Source organism: Podarcis melisellensis (genome assembly GCF_964234715.1).
Source record: "Podarcis melisellensis genome assembly, chromosome: 4".
NCBI lineage: Eukaryota > Metazoa > Chordata > Lepidosauria > Squamata > Lacertidae > Podarcis > Podarcis melisellensis.
In genome coordinates this window covers 95,431,227-95,449,946 of record NC_138531.1, presented here as the reverse complement: position 1 = coordinate 95,449,946, position 18,720 = coordinate 95,431,227, and the positions used below count along the sequence as shown (strand labels likewise).

At 45.4% G+C, this 18,720-nt stretch overlaps 1 protein-coding gene across 1 annotated transcript in view; it reads left to right on the top strand.

Moving 5' to 3' along the window:
* MYO7A (myosin VIIA) overlaps positions 1 to 18,720 on the top strand; it is a 146,286-nt gene that overhangs the window by 20,575 nt on the left and 106,991 nt on the right. Inside the window, 6 exon segments of the mRNA XM_081910242.1 lie at positions 6,203 to 6,316; positions 7,870 to 8,022; positions 13,760 to 13,777; positions 15,173 to 15,357; positions 16,670 to 16,791; positions 17,970 to 18,112. Of these exon segments, the coding sequence (XP_081766368.1) occupies positions 6,203 to 6,316; positions 7,870 to 8,022; positions 13,760 to 13,777; positions 15,173 to 15,357; positions 16,670 to 16,791; positions 17,970 to 18,112 (735 nt within the window).

Sequence of the window (18,720 nt, the reverse complement as noted above, 5' to 3'; positions counted from 1 at the left end):
TGAAAACCCCCAAATTAACCATCTCAGAAAATTAGAATATTCAATGAAATCAGCAAAACAAGGATTGCAATAGAGCAAGATTGGACCTGTGAGAAGTAGAAGCATATCTCGCTTTGCATGCCATGAGTCGATCTCATATGTTAGTTTCACCTTTTAAGCTGAATTACTGAAATCAGCGAACTTTTCCACGATATTCTAATTTTTTGAGATTCACCTGTATTTCATAAAACTTATACACCGCTCAGCCATCAAAAGACCTCAAAGCGATGAAATTATCGCTAACCATAGTTTAAGACTTGAAAAAAGCTAAAGTCACAATGGGCTGAAATTAAAACTCACACCAGCTTTCCGAACACCTGGCTTCCCCGAGCAAAAATGATTTTAGCAGGAATTGAAAAGCGTACATTTTTGGCGCCTGTCAATTGGCAGGGAGTTCCAAAGGTGTGCTGTGAGCACTAAAAGATCGATTGCTTATAAATGCGGAATGGGTGTTACGTGGCACATGTAATAGTGCCACTTCTGCAGATCAGAGGTACTCAGTGGGCGCAGTGGGGAAAGGTGATCACATAGGCAAACAGGTCCCAGGTGGTTAAATACTAATAGCAACGCCTTGGACTTTGTGATAGGAATTTTGAGGTCTTAGATATATGGTAATGTTCATAACCACATGTACACAGATCAGCACAGGAAGACCGACCTGAAGCCATTTTGATTCCTAAACTGCACAAATGTTTTCTCTGCAAGGTCAAAGTGGAAAAGCCTCCCCATTGTCTTTTCCTTCACAAATCCTATCTTAAGGGTATGTCTGTGTTTGAATAGGGTGTGAGCCTGTGACCTGGCCCAGGAACTAAGTATTTATCACTACAAAAGACTGGCCAGGCTCCCCAGGAAACCCAATCAAGTAACCTGCCAGGCAGAGATAAACAACAACAGGAGAAAACAATATTCAAATTTCTGTTTTAGACCGCCTTTTCTGTTATGTAGGTGTGATGTATCTGAGGGGTGGTCTTAGGTTACACCCCTTCTGTGATGTATGTATGATGTTTCTGGTTGTGGTCTTGATCTACAGGGTGGCAATTTCAAAAGTCTTTATAAGGCCTTGCATGCCATTTTTCTGGGTCCCTCCTCTCTCCTGCGGGTGAGGGGAGCACCCTGTTGCAACAGATCAATAAAGATCAAGCTTACTAGCTGCTTTGCTTCTCAATATTCTCTGGTTGGCCTCTGTTATTCTCTCCTACCAATAGGGAACCTATGTAAGGACTCTATATGGGCTCTGGGATACCCCATAAGGGAAAAGGGAATTTTTTGTTTACAACTTCACCTGGTAGCAAATCGACAACCCTCACCAGTGTCAGCAATTGTGCTGCAGCATTCTGTGCTAACTGCAGCTTCCGGGTCTCTGTAGAAGGTTCCCCATAGTGGACCTTTGTTGTGTCCTGATTTTCTGACCACCTTGGAAAGATGAGCTCGGCAGATTTTAGAGTCCAAAATCCCAGGGTCATTGTTTGGGGAGGAGGGAGCGCGGGGGTTTGGGGCAGGGCTGGCGAAACTTCTTCCTGTTGTGGGGGACTTTGGGGGGGTGGGCAGGCACAGACCAGTGGCTGGGGCGGGGCAGAGCGGGGGGTGGCTTTGCGTCGTATGCTTCATTCATTCTTCGGCTGTGGCACCTAGTTCTGAAACACCTTCCCTTTTTTCCCCTCAAAAATTTTATTGGTTTTCCACATTTTTAGACAAACAAACACAAATCATAACTGAACTTGATCCAATATTAATATTGGAGATAAAACCTCCCTAATGTCTTCTAAACATCAGATAGTTGTTTATTTCCTTCACATCTGATGGGAGGGCGTTCCATAGGGAGGGCGCCACCACCGAGAAGGCCCTCTGCCTAGTTCCCTGTAACCTCACTTCTCACAGGGAGGGAACCAAGAAAAGGCCCTCGGCGCTAGACCTCAGTGTCCGGGCTGAATGATGGGGGTAGAGATGCTCCTTCAGGTATACTGGACCGAGGCCATTTAGGGCTTTAAAGGTCAGCACTAACACTTTGAATTGTGCTCGGAAACGTACTGGGATTATAACAATGCATGCTTGTATATTTGGTAGGCGAGGCTCCTTGCGGATGCATTTTAGATCTCTGCCTCGTGTCTGTTCTTCCGGTTTATGCTAATTTTCAAGAGAATATATTCTCTTATCGATAACACACCCCTTAACCCTGGCTTTTGGCACTTGAGACGTTCCTTTTCACCTTATTTCTGCAATTTTAAGCACTGCTTTTAATTGTGTGTTTTAACTGGGGCCTTGGGGTGAAGGTGGAGCGATAAATTCTAATAATAGAAATAGAAATAACAACAATTGTTGCCAGTTCTGCGCTAAAATATGATGCATGCTTTTTTTAAAAAAAAAAGCCATATTTTTGCGTTTGTCGTCTTTTTAAAGGGGTGTTGCAAAACTTTTAGAGATTTTCTTTGTGGAGCTGTGTCTAAACCACCTAAAAGATACCGTATTTTTCGCTCCATAAGACACACTTTTTTCTTCCTAAAAAGTAAGGGGAAATATCTGTGCATCTTATGGAGCGAATGTGTGGTCCCTGGAGCCCAATTGCCCAGGGGCAAAAAGCAGCTCATGCTCCCCCCCTTTTTTTTGGAAAGAGGGAAGTGGGTGTTGAAACAAAGCCACTGATTGTTTGCCGATCAGGGAGAGAGATAAGGGACACCAGAGATAGAGGAGGCTGCCTGAGGTAAAGACAACAAACTTGCAAAGGGGGAGAACAAGAAGTTGTTGTTGTTTAGTTGTTTAGTCGTGTCCGACTCTTCGTGACCCCATGGACCAGAGAACGCCAGGCACTCCTGTCTTCCACTGCCTCCCGCAGTTTGGTCAAACTCATGCTGGTAACCTCGAAAACACTATCCAACCATCTCGTCCTCTGCCGTCCCCTTCTCCTTGTGCCCTCCATCTTTCCCAACATCAGGGTCTTCTCCAGGGAGTCTTCTCTTCTCATGAGGTGGCCAAAGTACTGGAGCCTCAGCTTCACAATCTGTCCTTCCAGTGAGCACTCAGGGTTGATTTCCTTCAATATGGAGAGGTTTGATCTTCTTGCAGTCCATGGGACTCTCAAGAGTCTCCTCCAGCACCATAATTCAAAAGCATCAATTCTTCGGCGATCAGCCTTCTTTATGGTCCAGCTCTCACTTCCATACATCACTACTGGGAAAACCATAGCTTTAACTATACGAACCTTTGTTGGCAAGGTGATGTCTCTACTTCTCAAGATGCTGTCTAGGCCTGTCATTGCCCTTCTCCCAAGAAGCAGGCGTCTTTTAATTTCGTGGCTGCTGTCACCATCTGCAGTGATCATTGAGCCCAAGAAAGTAAAATCTCTCACTACATAGAACAAGAAGACTAAAGCAATAAGGAGAGAAATTAGAAGAAAAGGAGGAGCAAAAAACTGCTCCAGCTAAGGAAAAGACACTAAGGCAAACAAGAGGGAAGGGAGTGTTGAAAGGAAGCAGCTGATCGGTGGGATCGGGAGAGAGATAAGGGACACTAGCAGAGGCTGCCTGGGAGGGGGGAGGTAAAAGCCCATGGATCCTCAGGATTTTTACATTGGGTCACCCCAAATTCACCATGAGATTGCATAGCATGTCCATGGCTACAGCCTGCACCAAAAAAATCATGCACCCACTGCTGAGTGGGGCCACAATGGCGCAAAAACGTGGTTACAAAGCACGGATCCACATGGATCCTCAGGATTTTTGCGTTGGGTCACCCCAAATTCACCGTCAGATCACATGTCTGTGGCCACAGCATGAACCACAAAAATCATATATCCATTGTTTCGTTTAGAATATATTTTTTTCCTTCTGGTTTTCCTCCTCTAAAAACTAAATGCATCTTATGGTCAGGTGCGTTTTTTGGAGCGAAAAATACAGTAAGCGATGTGGGTGGGGTCTGGGAGGTGGAGCTTTTGGCACTGGAGGGCGGGGCCTAGAGCGGACCTGGAAAGTGGGAGTGGGGCTTAGACCTCCCTTCATTCCCCTCCATCCTTCTTGCTGTGTCCTTCCCTTTTCCAAGATCAGCTTCACTCTCTCTGCCCATCCAGCCGGCTCTCCTTTTCAAATCCTCTCCAGAGAGGACGTGAGGACATGGTCTCTCCCTTTGGTTCCGCACGCTCCTTGCTGAGCAGAGAGTCAGGGGACAAGGACAAGACCAGGCTGCTCTTTTGACCTCTGATGACAGATAAGAAGGGATTGCTTCAGAAAATAACGGGGAAGAAAGCAATTCAGAACTGATGAAAGTTTTACATTTGAGGGAAGACCTTTGACATGGCAGCAACAGAAGATCCCAACTGAGTGACAGGAGCACCCTATGATTGCAATTATTTTTTGCAGGACGGTTTATATCTATATATTATTAATGTATTTAATTCCCTACAGAAGTCGCTTCCTAGAAAACAGCTTGATGTGACTTGACATTAAAAACAAGTAAAACACACATTTCATGTAAAAAAAAAATTGTCCAGTAGCACCTAAGAGACCTGGGTTGTATTTCACATTTTTCGACTCTTGTTGCTAATTCTCTTGATACCCAGATCTGGTCTATTCTACCCCAGCTCTGGTGCGGCTCTGAAAAGTGTGTAAATTGTTTTGTTAATGGGTTTTTGTGTCTCCAAATGTCCATCGAGTCTAAATTTTCTTCAAGGTTTTTAAATGATCTTGGTAGTTTCCCCTGACTCATTTTTTTCTTTTTTGCACTTCTGTCTAGCTCTGGTATTGGAACTCCATTTAAGTCACCTAGTAGGATCAATTTATGAGGCTCTAAATCCAGTAATATTTGTTCCAGTTTTTAAAAAAATTCTGCTTTGTTTGTGTTTGGGGCGTAAACATTTACCACGTTTAATTTTTCTCCCTGGTGAATAATCTGTACCCCCACGATTCTCCCTTCCTCATCTTTACATATTAATTTGGGGTCTCCTTTTTCTTTTGCATATATCAGGGTATGGTAAACCTGTTGATGACTGTTAACAACCGCAATTAGTCCTACAGGAAAAAGCAAGGGATAGTATGCAGATGGCCAAAAATAGCTTTAGCATGTGTAATGAGACAAGAATCCAATATCTCTATTCAGACCAGGTCTCTCCATAGTTTTCAATTTAGTAATAGGTAGTAATTCAGCAACTTTTCTTTCAAGTCTATTCCTGAAATTCTTTTGTAACAAGACAGCTGCTTTGAGATCTTGTATTGAATGTCCTGGGATACTGAAGTGTTCTCCTACTGGTTACTCTGTCTTGTAATTTATGTCTGTTTATCTTTGGCATAAATGAGACGCAGGTGGCGCTGTGGTCTAACCACAGAGCCTAGGGCTTGCCGATCAGAAGGTCAGCGGTTCGAATCCCTGCGACGGGGTGAGCTCCTGTTGGATTCTAAATCAGAGACACAATAAATTCGAAAAAAAGGAAAGAAAAAATCCAGCAAATTTTGGGGGATTTGCTAGAAATTGCTTTGTTAGCTTTCCACTAAGCCAGAAAAAGTGCCTCTTTGCGATTCTTGTTTAGTGTACAAAGGTCAAACTCTTCCATCTCCTCCTTGAAATTCTAGGTTCATGCATCACAAAGGCAACAAGAGAAATGTGTGTTTGATATCTTTCTTCTGACCGTGCCTTGTGCCTTCAGTGTACAGCTTTTGTCATATGCTAAAGACTCACCTTTTTATATTATTATTATTATTATTATTATTATTATTATTATTATTATTATTAAATTTTCTGTTTTACAATTTAAAACGCTCACTTTTACAACCTTAAAATATCAATGACTTCCCTTCTTCTCTTTCCATGGTTCATTTTACATATCATCAATCCCTGCATATTTTACATAAGCTAAACCATTCAGTATTCCGTCATTATTACATCCATCAAAACTGTTGAATTTATCTTAATGCTGCCAACGTTTTCAGCTGTACACAATTATCCACCATGTATTCAACAAACGTTTTCCAATCTTCTCTAAACGTATGTTCTTCTTGTTCTCTTATTCTATATGTTAAATGTGCAAGCTGAGCATATTCTGTCTGCTTAAGCTCCTATTAATATTATTAATATTATTATTATTAAAGTTATTACTGCTTCGCCTGCAGTCCTGCTCTCCTTTGCTTGTTTTCCATTGCATTTCCTCAAAAATTAAATTTCCCCTTGTGTTTCCTTCCAGGGAGATTATGTATGGATGGACCTGAAGACCGGGCGGGAATTTGATGTTCCCATCGGAGCAGTGGTCAAGCTGTGTGATTCTGGGCAGATCCAGGTTCTAGACGATGAAGGAAATGTATGTAAGATGGAAATGGAAATCGATGGTCTTATTTTGGCTGTGTTTTCCTCCTAGGTCTTGCGCTGCCATGAGAGATCTCCATTTCGTATTGAGGAACACGAGTGATTAAGCAGACTCCATTTGCAACCGGATGTTCAGCAAATATTACCGTATTTTTCACTCTATAAGACGCACCAGACCACAAGACGCACCAAGTGTTTGGAGGAGGAAAACAAGAAAAAAAATATTCTGAATCCCAGAAGCCAGAACAGCAAGAGGGATCGCTGCGCAGTGAAAGCAGCAATCCCTCTTGCTGTTCTGGCTTCTGGGATAGCTGCACAGCCTGCATTCGGTCCATAAGACTTTTTGGGAGGGAAAAAGTGAGTCTTATAGAGCAAAAAATACGGTATTTTATTAAATCCACTTGCAAATTGCTTCTCTGCAATCTTTAAGTGTCCTGTTGGAAGTGCAACAGCAGGGATCATTCAATTTGTAATTTGGGAGTTAATTTTGTTCTCAGTCAACTACTCAGTTGTGTGTGTGTGTGTGTGTGTGTGTGTGTGTGTGTGTGTTGGAAACGTTGTTTACCAACCAGACATGAAGATTACAGAGGCATTTTTTCATCTCCGCCAAGCTAAGCAGTTGGCTCCTTACCTCTCTCGCCCTGACCTAGCCACTGTGATCCATGCGATGGTCACCTCCAGGCTTGGTTACTGTAACTCGCTCTACATGGGGCTGCCCTTGAGACTGACCCAGAAACTCCAGTGGGTGTAGAATGCCACGGCGAGACTCCTTACGGGGGTGCTGGTTTAGACCTTTAAAGCCCTATATAGCCTAGGACATTCGTACCTACGGGACCGCCTCTCCTGGTATGTCCCACGGAGGACCTTACGGTCTTCAAACAAAAATATCTTGGAGGTCCTGGGCCACAGGGAGGTTAGGCTGGCCTCAACCAGAGCCAGGGCTTTTTCGGCTGTGGCCCCGATCTGGTGGAACGCTCTGTCACAAGAGACTAAGGCCCTGCGGGACTTGACCTCTTTCCGCAGGGCCTGCAAGACAGAGCTGTTCCACCAGGCCTTTGGCCAGGGCACAGTCTGACCCCCTCCTTTGGTAATCCTCGCAGAACTCTGGCCCAATGGTTACCATTAATTTGATTTGAACTGATTTTATAATGAATTGATTTTAGAATGCTGTATTATTTTACTGTTGTTAGCCGCTCTGAGCCCGGCTTCGGCTGGGGAGGGCGGGATATAAATAAATTATTATTATTATTATTATTATTATTATTATTATTATTATTATTAGCAAGTGCTCCAATTGGCTGTGCAATTCCGAGGAAGCTTCTCCTCCGCTTGTTTAGCAAAAACACCTTCCTCCTCAAATTATACGCTGTTTTTGTTCACTTTGCTCAGTAAAGCGTCGCCAGGGCATTCCTCCCTGGACTCGGCTTGCCTGATCTAACTGGCCCCACGAACCTCTGCAAATGCTGTTACACCTGATCACGCTGTCTGCTTTTTCTTGTCTCTTTCTAACTGCCAGTACACTCTGCTCTCCCCCTTGCCCTTTTGCAGGAGCACTGGATCTCCCCCCAGAATGCCAGCCACATCAAGCCTATGCACCCCACCTCCATCCACGGGGTAGAGGACATGATCCGTCTGGGAGACCTGAACGAGGCAGGCATCCTCCGCAACCTGCTCATCCGCTACCGGGAACACCTGATTTACGTGAGTGTCGCAATAGCTCATGCTTCCCTTTTGCTCCCTGTGTCTGTCCCAGACTCATCCCCTCTTAATCAGACTTTATTTGCAGGAAACCATAACAACAACAACAATTTATTCATTTATTTGTTCCGTTTGTATCCTACCCTTCCTCCCAAAGGGAGCCCAGGGTGGCGAATTCACCCATAACAATCCTTACCACCACCATTTTAAAAAGCATTCTGTTGTTGTGGTTGTTTAGCTGTGTCCGACTCTTCGTGACCCCATGGACCAGAGAAGGCCAGGCTCTCCTGTCTTCCACTGCCTCCTGCAGTTTGGTCAAACTCATGTTCATAGCTTCAGGAACTCTGTCCAACCATCTCGTCCTCTGCTGTCCCCTTCTCCTTGTGCCCTCCATCTTTCCCAGCATGAGGGTCTTTTCCAGGGAGTCTTCTCTTCTCATGAGGTGGCCAAAGTCTTGGAGCCTCAGCTTCAGGATCTGTCCTTCCAGTGAGCACTCAGGGCTGATTTCCTTCAGAATGGAGAGCTTTGATCTTCTTGCAGTCCATGGGACTCTCAAGAGTCTCCTCCAGCACCATAATTCAAAAGCATAAAAAAGCATTCTAAAAAAGCATTCTAAAGACAGTTAAAAGCAGTCTCTACGATGATGATTTCAGAGCTTCCAGGGGACAGTATTATTAAATTATTAAATCCCTCCTGGAAGCCCATGACAGGGGAGACAGACACAACCCACTGGGGTTACACAAAGGGAGGTCTGCCACTGAAAAGGGAATGTTGAGGAAAGTAGGAGAGGATATATTGATTCAGTATTATCCCTCCTTACTCACGCTAGTGAGCAAGCAGGAGAGCACATTGCGCATTGCTAGAAGCAAGTTGATGGATTTGTTAGAATCATTTAAGTTAAGCAATCCAGTCTGGCTTGTTCCTGGTAAGTTTCCCCTTTTATTTCATAATAATAATAATAATAATAATAATAATAATAATAATAATAATAATAATTTATTTATACCCCGCCCTCCCCAGCCAGAGCCAGGCTCAGGGCGGCTAATATCAGTAAAATTACAATTTTAAAAAAGCCAAAAACCAATTTAAAATACAGATATAATAACACGACAATCTTGATTGAAAGTAAGAGTAAAGTTTACTCACATTCAGTCCACAGTAGTATTCCAAAGGCAGGCTTTATCTTTACATTTGTAGAGAAAGGAAGTCTGAGCCAAGCCTCAGACTTTCCACCTTACGGCTTCCATCCTCTGTAAGGATGAGCCATGTGTTGCTGGCTAAGAGCCAGCAGAGAGCAAGAGAGCAGAAAAGGCAAAAAGAGGAAGATGGCTGTGTGACTGGCCCTTTTATAGGGTCTGCTGGGGTCCCGCCCATCTACCTGGTCACAGACAGAGTGAGGATACTCCAGAGCAGGTATGGCAGGAAGTCCTCCTGGCTAGAGCAACATCCCCCTGCATGTCCACTCTAGGAAACAGGAAATGTTCTATTTGACTGCTACAGTGATGATACATCCCCAAAAAGGCCCTGCCACGGGCCAACCTTTTTAAAAAAGTGTCCTCATTTAAGATGGACTGTGCATATTCCATAGACCAATAGGCCCATTCAGCGCTTTACACAATCGTGGAAATCCATACAACAGGCTTGCACGCTAGGCTAAAATTGGCTCAGTGTAGTAGTAGTAGTAGTAGTAGTAGTAATAATAATAATAATAATAATAATAATAATATATTTATACCCCGCCCTTCCCGGTTCAGGAAACCGTGCTCAGGGCGGCTAACAACAAATTTAAAACACTTAATTGATGTTAGAAAGAAACCAGCATAAAATACGGCATAAAGCGTAAATAACAATAAAATCAAAAATCAATTTAGGGGGAAAATCCATCCAATAAACATTAGATGATCACCAGGGCTAGCTGGCTAAATTAGTCCCACTTGGGCCAGCGAGGAGACCAGGGGAGAATTAGCTCTGGGATCCCAGAATCTTCATAAAAAGGGGAGAGGGAGGGAAGGAAGGGGAACAAAAGATCAGGCCAGGTTCAAATTGAAAGTGTAGGATCTAGAGGGTGAGGACGCTGCTCCCAGAGAGCCACAGAATCATAGAGTTGGAAGGGGCACCAAAGGCCATCAATTCCAACCCCCTGGAATGCAGAAATCTCAGCTGACGCATATATGACAGATGGCCAGCCGACCTCTGCTTACAGATATGGGCCTGCCTTTGGGGAAGCAGCCAGGGTGGTGGCCATGGGCTGAGAGCTCATGGCTGGGGTGGGAGAGTGAGAGAGCCTTCCTCTCTCCCCATACCCTAACACAATGGACCCCCATCATCCAGCCTGAGCACTGAGGTCCAGCGCCGAGGGCCTTCTGGTGGTTCCCTCGCTGCGAGAAGTGGGGTTACAGGGAACCAGGCAGAGGGCCTTCTCGGTAGTGGCACCTGCCCTGTGGAACGCTCTCCCAGCAGATGTCAAGGCAATAAACAACTCTTTTACTTTTAAAAGACAACTGAAGGCGGCCCTGTTTAGGGAAGTTTTTAATGTCTGATGCTGTATTGTTTTTAATGTTGGGTTGGAAGCCGCCCAGAGTGACTGGGAAAACCCAGCCAGATGGGTGGGACATAAATAATAAATTATTATTAGGGATGCAGGTGGCGCTGGGGGTTAAACCACAGAGCCTAGGACTTGCCGATCAGAAGGTTGGTGGTTCGAATCCCTGCAACGGGGTGAGCTCCTTTTGCTCAGTCCCTGCTCCTGCCAACCTAGCAGTTCGAAAGCACGTCAAAGTGCAAGTAGATAAATAGGTACCGCTCCAGCGGGAAGGTAAACGGTGTTTCCGTGCGTTGCTCTGGTTCGCCAGAAGCGGCTTAGTCATGCTGGCCACATGACCCGGAAGCTGTACGCCGGCTCCCTCGGCCAATAAAGCGAGATGAGCGCAGCACCCCCAGAGTCGGCCACGACTGGACCTAATGGTCAGGGGTCCCTTTACCTTTACCTTATTATATTATTATTATCTTGTATGTGTGAGAAACAGCCCCATGCTCTTCCACTGCTGAGTCCTGTCTCTGCTTAAATTTTAAATTTGCATTTGTGGGGGGGGGGTGGAGGAGGAGAAGAGGGAGCCACATCTTGGTGTGACCACAGGCATCTGAGCACTCCGGCCTCGGCGCAGCGCATTAACTTTTCATTAAGTGCATGAAACACTGTCCTGGATATCTCTCTCTTCGTAGGAGGTTCACCCTGAAGCAGCAATGAATTTTTCATCAGATTAGCAACCCTAGGCTCCTTGATGGTTCTTACTGAATCGCTCCCCCACCCTCCAAGACCCATACGCTCCGGCCTTCTTAAGCAATACAATGGACAACTTGTCAGCACCACATTTGAGGGGGCAGCTGTCCAGCTGTGTCTCTCAAAGGAGGGAGCTGTCCAGAAGGATGTTGTATTAAGGGCTAAATCTATAGGGCGTTGTTGCATCAGCAACTGTCAAGCATCAAATGTTGGTGGCGTCGCAATGGCAGCAAATCTTGGGCTAAATTTAAGGGGCAGTTATTTGTGAACACAGCCCCACACAGCCTGAGGACCTGTGTCACTGGACACGGGTGGCACTGTGGTCTAAACCACTGAGCCTCTTGAGTTTGCTGATCAGAAGTTTAGCAATTTGAATCTGCATGACGGGGTGAGCTCCCATTGCTCTGTCCCTGCTCCTGCCAACCCAGCAGTTCAAAAGCCCGCCAGTGCAAGTAGATAAATAGGTACCACTCCGGCGGGAAGGTAAACGGTGTTTCCGTGCACTCTGGTTTCCGTCACGGTGTCCCGTTGCGCCAGAAGCTGTTTAGTCCTGCCGGCCACATGACCCGGAAAGCTGCCTGTGGACAAACGCCAGCTCCCTCGGCCTGAAAGCGAGATGAGCTCTGCAACCCCATAGTCGCCTTTGACTGGACATAACCATCCAGGGTTTTACCTACCTATCTTACCTTTACACAGCCCGAGAGACCGGGGTATCTAAAAGGTTGACTTGGCCCTTATTTACCCGACCAACCACTGTGCTCTGCCAGGAAATGATTCCAGCAGAGACCATCTTATCATCTTATCATGAAGCCTATTCAGCACAGTATAGGAGTTGGGCACCTGTCCTTTGGAACTCCTCTCCCCATGAATATTAGGCACTGTTGTCTTTTTCTGTGTCTGCTGAAGGCCTTCCTCTTCCAACCGAAATTTGTAATTTACCAAGCAAAAAAAGGTTCTGTCAGGTCTAATATCTGCATAAATCCTATTCCCAGTAGGAAAAAGACAATCACGGAACCAAGAAATTGCACAAAACAAATGAAATACCGAGAAAATCTCTGAAACGAGAAGTAATCAACTAGAAATATTATCTTATGGAAATAAACTAAATAGTAAAAATCAAAAAGTTTCAGGGAAAAAATTAGAAAAACCTCAAATTGAACAAAGCCTTAAAGGGGTGCTGGCTACAAACCTCGTTTCACTGAACTATTCAGTTTCCTCAAAAGGAAATAGAAAAATCATAAACCTTAAATGACCAAAAATTCAAAAAAGGGGGTAGAACTCCCAAAAATTCTGAAGTATTATAATCCTAGCTCGACCTAGGTGAAGCAAAGCGCAGTAATAAAGGACTGAGGACTCAAAGGTACCGTTTCTAATATTGAATTTAAAAAATATGTTTGCAAAACTAAATGGCAAGTTTTAGACAAAGCCCAGCTTAAAAGAAGCAAAGCACAGTTGAGGACTCAGCTGTGAAAATTCTCGTGTTGCCTTTACAAAAAGGTTTAAAAAACCTACATGGCACAAATTCAAAGAAAGGAATACAGTGGTGCCTCGCAAGACGAAATTAATTCATTCCGCAAGTCTTTTCGTCTTGCGAGTTTTTCGTCTTGCGAAGCACGGTTTCCCATAGGAATGCATTAAAAATCAATTAATGCGTTCCTATGGAAACCGCCTTCAGACCAGGTCCAGGGACAGTCTGTCCCCCGACCTCTTCTGAAGGCGGGCAGGGGGCAAAAGTCTTTGCTCCCCCCGCCTGCCTTCAAAAGCCATCCGGGATAGCGGGAAGCGCTTCCCTGCTATCCCGGACTGCTTTTAAAATGCTGGCGGTGGGGAGCAAAGCCTTTCGGCCCCCGCCGGCCTTCCTGGACCTCTTCTGAAGGCCGGGGGGGGGGGAAGGCTTTGCTCCCCACCGCTAGCATTTAAAAGAGGTCCCCGGAGATTTCCCTATGGGCTTTCTTTTTGCGAAGCAAGCCCATAGGGAAATTCGTTTTGCGAAGCGCCTCCAAAACGGAAAACCCTTTCGTCTAGCGGGTTTTTCGTCTTGCGAGGCGTTCGTCTTGCGGGGCACCACTGTACAAGATAAGCTGTTTTAGATTTTAAACAAACTCAAGAGTGGATGGGACATTGACCTAAGATGCCATCTCCATGTCCCCTGGTTCTTTGCCCGCTTCCGTTCCTGGCAGCTGGCAGGTCATGCCAGTCAAACTCATGCCCCAAATGAGGTTGATGGGGCAGGTTACAATCCCAATGGTGTCATAGATGCCTTGTACTGTATGTTTCAGTTTGTGGTTTATGCCTCTTAGAAAATCACATGCTCAGCGGTGGGACAGCACAGGGCATCCTTTTCCTCTTCCCTCCTCCTCCTCCTTTCCTCAGATGTCTTTGACTTTGACAAAGAGTTTTGTGATCTGCTGATAACAGACAACATGTTTCCCCCTCTGCCTCTGCTTCTTCAAATTTTAGACCAACTGCGGCGGGAGGGTAAGTCTGACTAGCCAAAATGCTGAGCCATCCCATTTTCACACACGCCAAACAACAAAGCCTTGTCATCTCATTGTGACCTGCTTGGTCCTTCATTGATACTCAGTGCTGTGGAGTTCTTCCATCTGCCTGCATTTGCTTCGTAAACTCATTTGTTTAAACCTCATCCTCCATTGGCTTGCTATGCGGCTTTGCTAACAACAAGGAACTGGCAGCAAACAGCGTCTAAACAAGGGAGAAGACTGGTATTGGGAGTTGTAGTGATTTGTTTCTTAATTCACGTTTTGGTGAAACGAGCATCACCAAAAGCTTTGCCTAACTGCCCGTGCATGACACCATTTTTTGCATGTACAGAAACAATGGCCCTGAGTAATGATGTGATTTTGTTGTTTTGTTCCTTCTGCTAGCCATAGAAAATTTGAAGGGCCTCTGCTCCTCACTAATGTGATCATATCATGTGTCTCAGCGAGGAATTTCACCTCCAGCATCTATAGTGATTAAACAATGCCTTCCTGCAAAGTCATTGTGGAGTCCAGTATACTCAAAATAGCAATTCTCTGTTGAATCCATCTCAATTTTAAGTCTCAAGGAACATTTCGTATGGATTCCAAAGCAATTTTCCATTGTTTAGCTTGTAGAACATATTCTAATTCTCCGGACTATTTAAGTCCTTGAACTTCTATTTACCTGCTCCCAATAAACATTTATAAACAATAGCAACAGGTTTGATTATCTGTGAAGATCCATATATTCCTTCCAGTAATTTAGGGCACACTGAGGCAAACAAAGAATGTGTATGAAAAAGTGGACATTTGTTAGAGTATACCACTGAATAAATTAAGAATATTAGAAGAAAGCATGCATAAAACTGCATATTATGACAAGAAGACATAAAATGCATTTTATTAGGGAAAGTTGCTTGCAAAAGTGTGTGTGTTTTAATGCAAAATCACATACCATATTTTTTGCTCTATAAGACTCACTTTTCCCCTCCTAAAAAGTAAGGGGAAATGTGTGTGCGTCTTATGGAGTGAATGCAGGCTGCACAGCTATCCCAGAAGCCAGAACAGCAAGAGGGATTGCTGCTTTCACTGAGCAGTGATCCCTCCTGCTGTTCTGGCTTCTGGGATTCAGAATATTTTTTTTCTTGTTTTCCTTCTCCAAAAACTAGGTGCGTCTTATGGTTAGGTGCGTCTTATAGAGCGAAAAATGCGGTACATAAATATGCACCTGAGGGCTTTTTTAAAAAAATGCAAACTGCTGCGGAAATCTAGGGATTTCATCTAACAGCTAAAAAACCGAGAAGCAGAAAGAAACTGAAATTGACCAATTCATCCGTCCCTATCCAACGCAGCTGTTTTTATCCTTGTGTGAACAAGCTTTTCCTCTTTCCAGACCTACACCGGCTCAATATTGGTGGCTGTGAACCCTTACCAGCTGCTTCCGATCTACTCACCGGAACAGATCCGCCTCTACACCAACAAAAAAATTGGAGAGATGCCGCCGCACATTTTCGCCATCGCAGACAACTGCTACTTTAACATGCAGAGGAACAACAAAGATCAGTGTTGCATTATAAGGTGGGTGGGTGGATTCCACAGGTACGTGGCTGTCAAATGCTCCATATCTTTGCTTTGAAGGAGCTGTGGCTCCTTAATAAGTCAGGAGTTTGAGCCGCTGGTCCACTTTACCCTGGACTGACGCCAAGGTCTTTCCTCCCAGCTTTGCTAGCGGAGAAACTTACTGGCGATTTTGGCAACAGAATCTTGGTCCTGGCAAAATTACCTTTAGGGGTCCAGTCTGAAGGCTCACACTAAATTCCCCCCTGGCTCCTAGAAGCTGTCTTTCACATCGCCCTGAGTCTGGGACATAGCTGTCAAATTTTCCCTTTTCTTGTGAGGAATCCTATAGGGAATAAGGGAATTTCCCTTAAAAAAAGGGAAACGTTGACAGCTATGGTCTGGGGCAGGGCTGGATTTAGGTTTGATGAGGCCCTGAGCTACTGAAGGGAATGGGTCCCTTTATATGTCCAGCTGCCCTTTGTCAACAACAAATTGTCGCTGTTTTTTGTGTTGAATATATGGTAATTTATGGACCTAATAGGTATAGAAAGCCATTTGCACATGTTGCCATGCAAGCAGTCCATGCAGAATGGTGGCACCCTATATATAGAAAGGAACAAACCAGTGATATTTTAGGGAGCAGGCTAGCAGGCGGGGGCCATTGCTTACATCATAGGAGCCTACACAACACAAAACACTCTTGCTGTGTGTAGGTTTTATTTTATTTGTTCTTTATCTTATATTTTGGAAATGTAAGGTAAAGGTAAAGAGACCCCTGACCATTAGGTCCAGTCGTGGACGCCTCTGGGGTTGCGGCGCTCATCTCTCTTTACTGGCCAAGGGAGCCGGAGTACAGCTTCCAGGTCATGTGGCCAGCATGACTAAGCCACTTCTGGCAAACCAGAGCAGCGCACAGAAACGCTGTTTACCTTCCCACTGGAGTGGTACCTATTTATCTATTTGCACTTTGACGTGCTTTCAAACTGCTAGGTTGGCAGGAGCAGGGACTGAGCAACAGGAGCTCACCCCATCACAGGGATTCAAACCGCCAACCTTCTGATCGGCAAGCCCTAGGCTCTGTGGTTTAACCCGCAGCACCACCCGTGTCCCACTTTGGAAATGTACACCCAGGTTTTTTCCCTTAAATTTTTTTGGGGGGCCCCCAAGAGAGTGGGGCCCTAAGCTATAGCTTGTTTAGCTTATGGGATCATGGAGAACCACAGAAGTGAGGAAATTGGGGGCAGAGAAGCTTTTCTGTCCTTCGTCTTGACGAGATTTGGCCATGTGGTTACAGCCAATTTTGTTGTTGTTGTTGTTGTTGTTGTTGCAGCGGTGAGTCAGGCGCAGGGAAGACAGAAAGCACCAAACTGATTTTGCAGTTCCTGGCCGCGATCAGCGGGCAGCACTCTTGGATCGAACAGCAAGTTCTGGAAGCCAATCCCATCCTAGAAGGCAAGTTCATAAACGTGGAGAGGGATGCTTCTTTGTAATGTACTCTTGACACCCCAATCACCGGGCACTGCAAGATTCCAGGGGCTCCAGGCGCTTGCCCAGGGTTCAGTTTCTACGGAATAAGGGGCATTGGAGACTGTGGTATATTTAGGATATTTGTTGTTGTCGTTTAGTCGTGTCCGACTCTTCGTGACCCCATGGACCAGAGCACGCCAAGCACTCCTGTCTTCCACTGCCTCCCGCAGTTTGGTCAAACTCATGCTGGTAGCTTCGAGAACACTGTCCAACCATCTCGTCCTCTGTCATCCCCTTCTCCTTGTGCCCTCCATCTTTCCCAGCACCACTGTCTTTTCCAGGGAGTCTTCTCTTCTCATGAGGTGGGCAAAGTCTTGGAGCCTCAGCTTCAGGATCTGTCCTTCCAGTGAGCACTCAGGGCTGATTTTCTTAAGAATGGAGAGGTTTGATCTTCTTGCAGTCCATGGGACTCTCAAGAGTCTCCTCCAGCACCAGAATTCAAAAGCATCAATTCTTTGGTGATCAGCCTTCTTTATGGTCCAGCTCCCACTTCCATACATCACTACTGGAAAAACCATAGCTTTAACTATACGGACCTTTGTCGGCAAGGTGATATATTTAGGATTGTTATATTTAGGATATAGGGTTTATTGACACATATATACAACCTGAGCCTACGATGGAGGGGCTCACAGCATTGTCACCCCATGAGGGCCTTGCGTGTCCCATTGCCACAGCCTTGGCTTCAAACAGAAATCAGGCATGGCTCTCTCTGTCTCCCAGCTTCCCAGCCTACTGCCTGGTTCTAGCTACTAGCTGAGACCTCCAGCTCTGACTTTTGTCTTTCTATCTACCGCACAGTTGAGGGAGGAGGCCCAAGCCCATTTCTCCTCTGGCACAGAGCCATTTCCTTTGTTACCTTAACAGCCCATACTTAGCGGCTTATTATGACCCTTGTCTCGTTGATTCAACAATTGAATCCCTTCCGGGTGCAGGAATTGGAAAGGTCTCAGGCATCCAGCCTATCCGCACCCCTAAACTCGCAACAGTACTAAGGTTTATTCAGCTGGGCAACAACCCTACTAAAAACCGATTATAAAAAAAGTTGGAGAGAACTGTTGGGGACACTACTGTTTTTCCCCCTTTGTTTTTGTCTCCCGTAGCTTTTGGGAATGCAAAGACGATTCGCAATGACAATTCCAGCCGATTTGGTAAATACATCGACATCCATTTCAATAAGCGGGGTGCTATCGAAGGAGCGAAGATTGAGCAGTACCTGCTGGAGAAGTCTCGTGTTTGCCGACAGGTGAGGGTCTTTGGGTGGCACAGGTTTAGGTGTTGGTCTTCCACATGTATGACTCGCCCTTTGTCGTTCTGAAGCTTTCATTGGGTTCAGGATGGAACCCAAAGCATGTCACCCCCGGCTGTTTTGGCCCAGACGACTATCTTACATAACGCCTAGCAAGGCAACCTTATGCTCATCACATCTGGAAATATAGTCATCTGAGAAACGTAGGAAAGAGTGGGATATGTTTAGCCAGGTAAAAGTTAAAGGTAAAGGACCCCTGGATGGTTAAGTCCAGTCAAAGGTGACTATGGGGTTGCCGAGGGAGCCGGTGTTTGTCCACAGACAGCTTTCCAGGTCGGGTGACCAGCAGGACTAAACCACTTCTGGCTCAACAGGACACCGTGATGGAAACCAGAGCACATGGAAACGCCATTTACCTTCCCACCGGAGTGGCACCTATTTATCTACTTGCACTGGTGTGCTTTTGAACTGCTAGGTTGGCAGGAGCTGGGACAGACAAATGGGAGCTCACCCCGTCACGGGGATTCGAACCACCGGCCTTCTGATCAGCAAGCCCAAGAGGCTCAGTGGTTTAGACCACAGCGCCACCTGTATCCCTGTTTAGC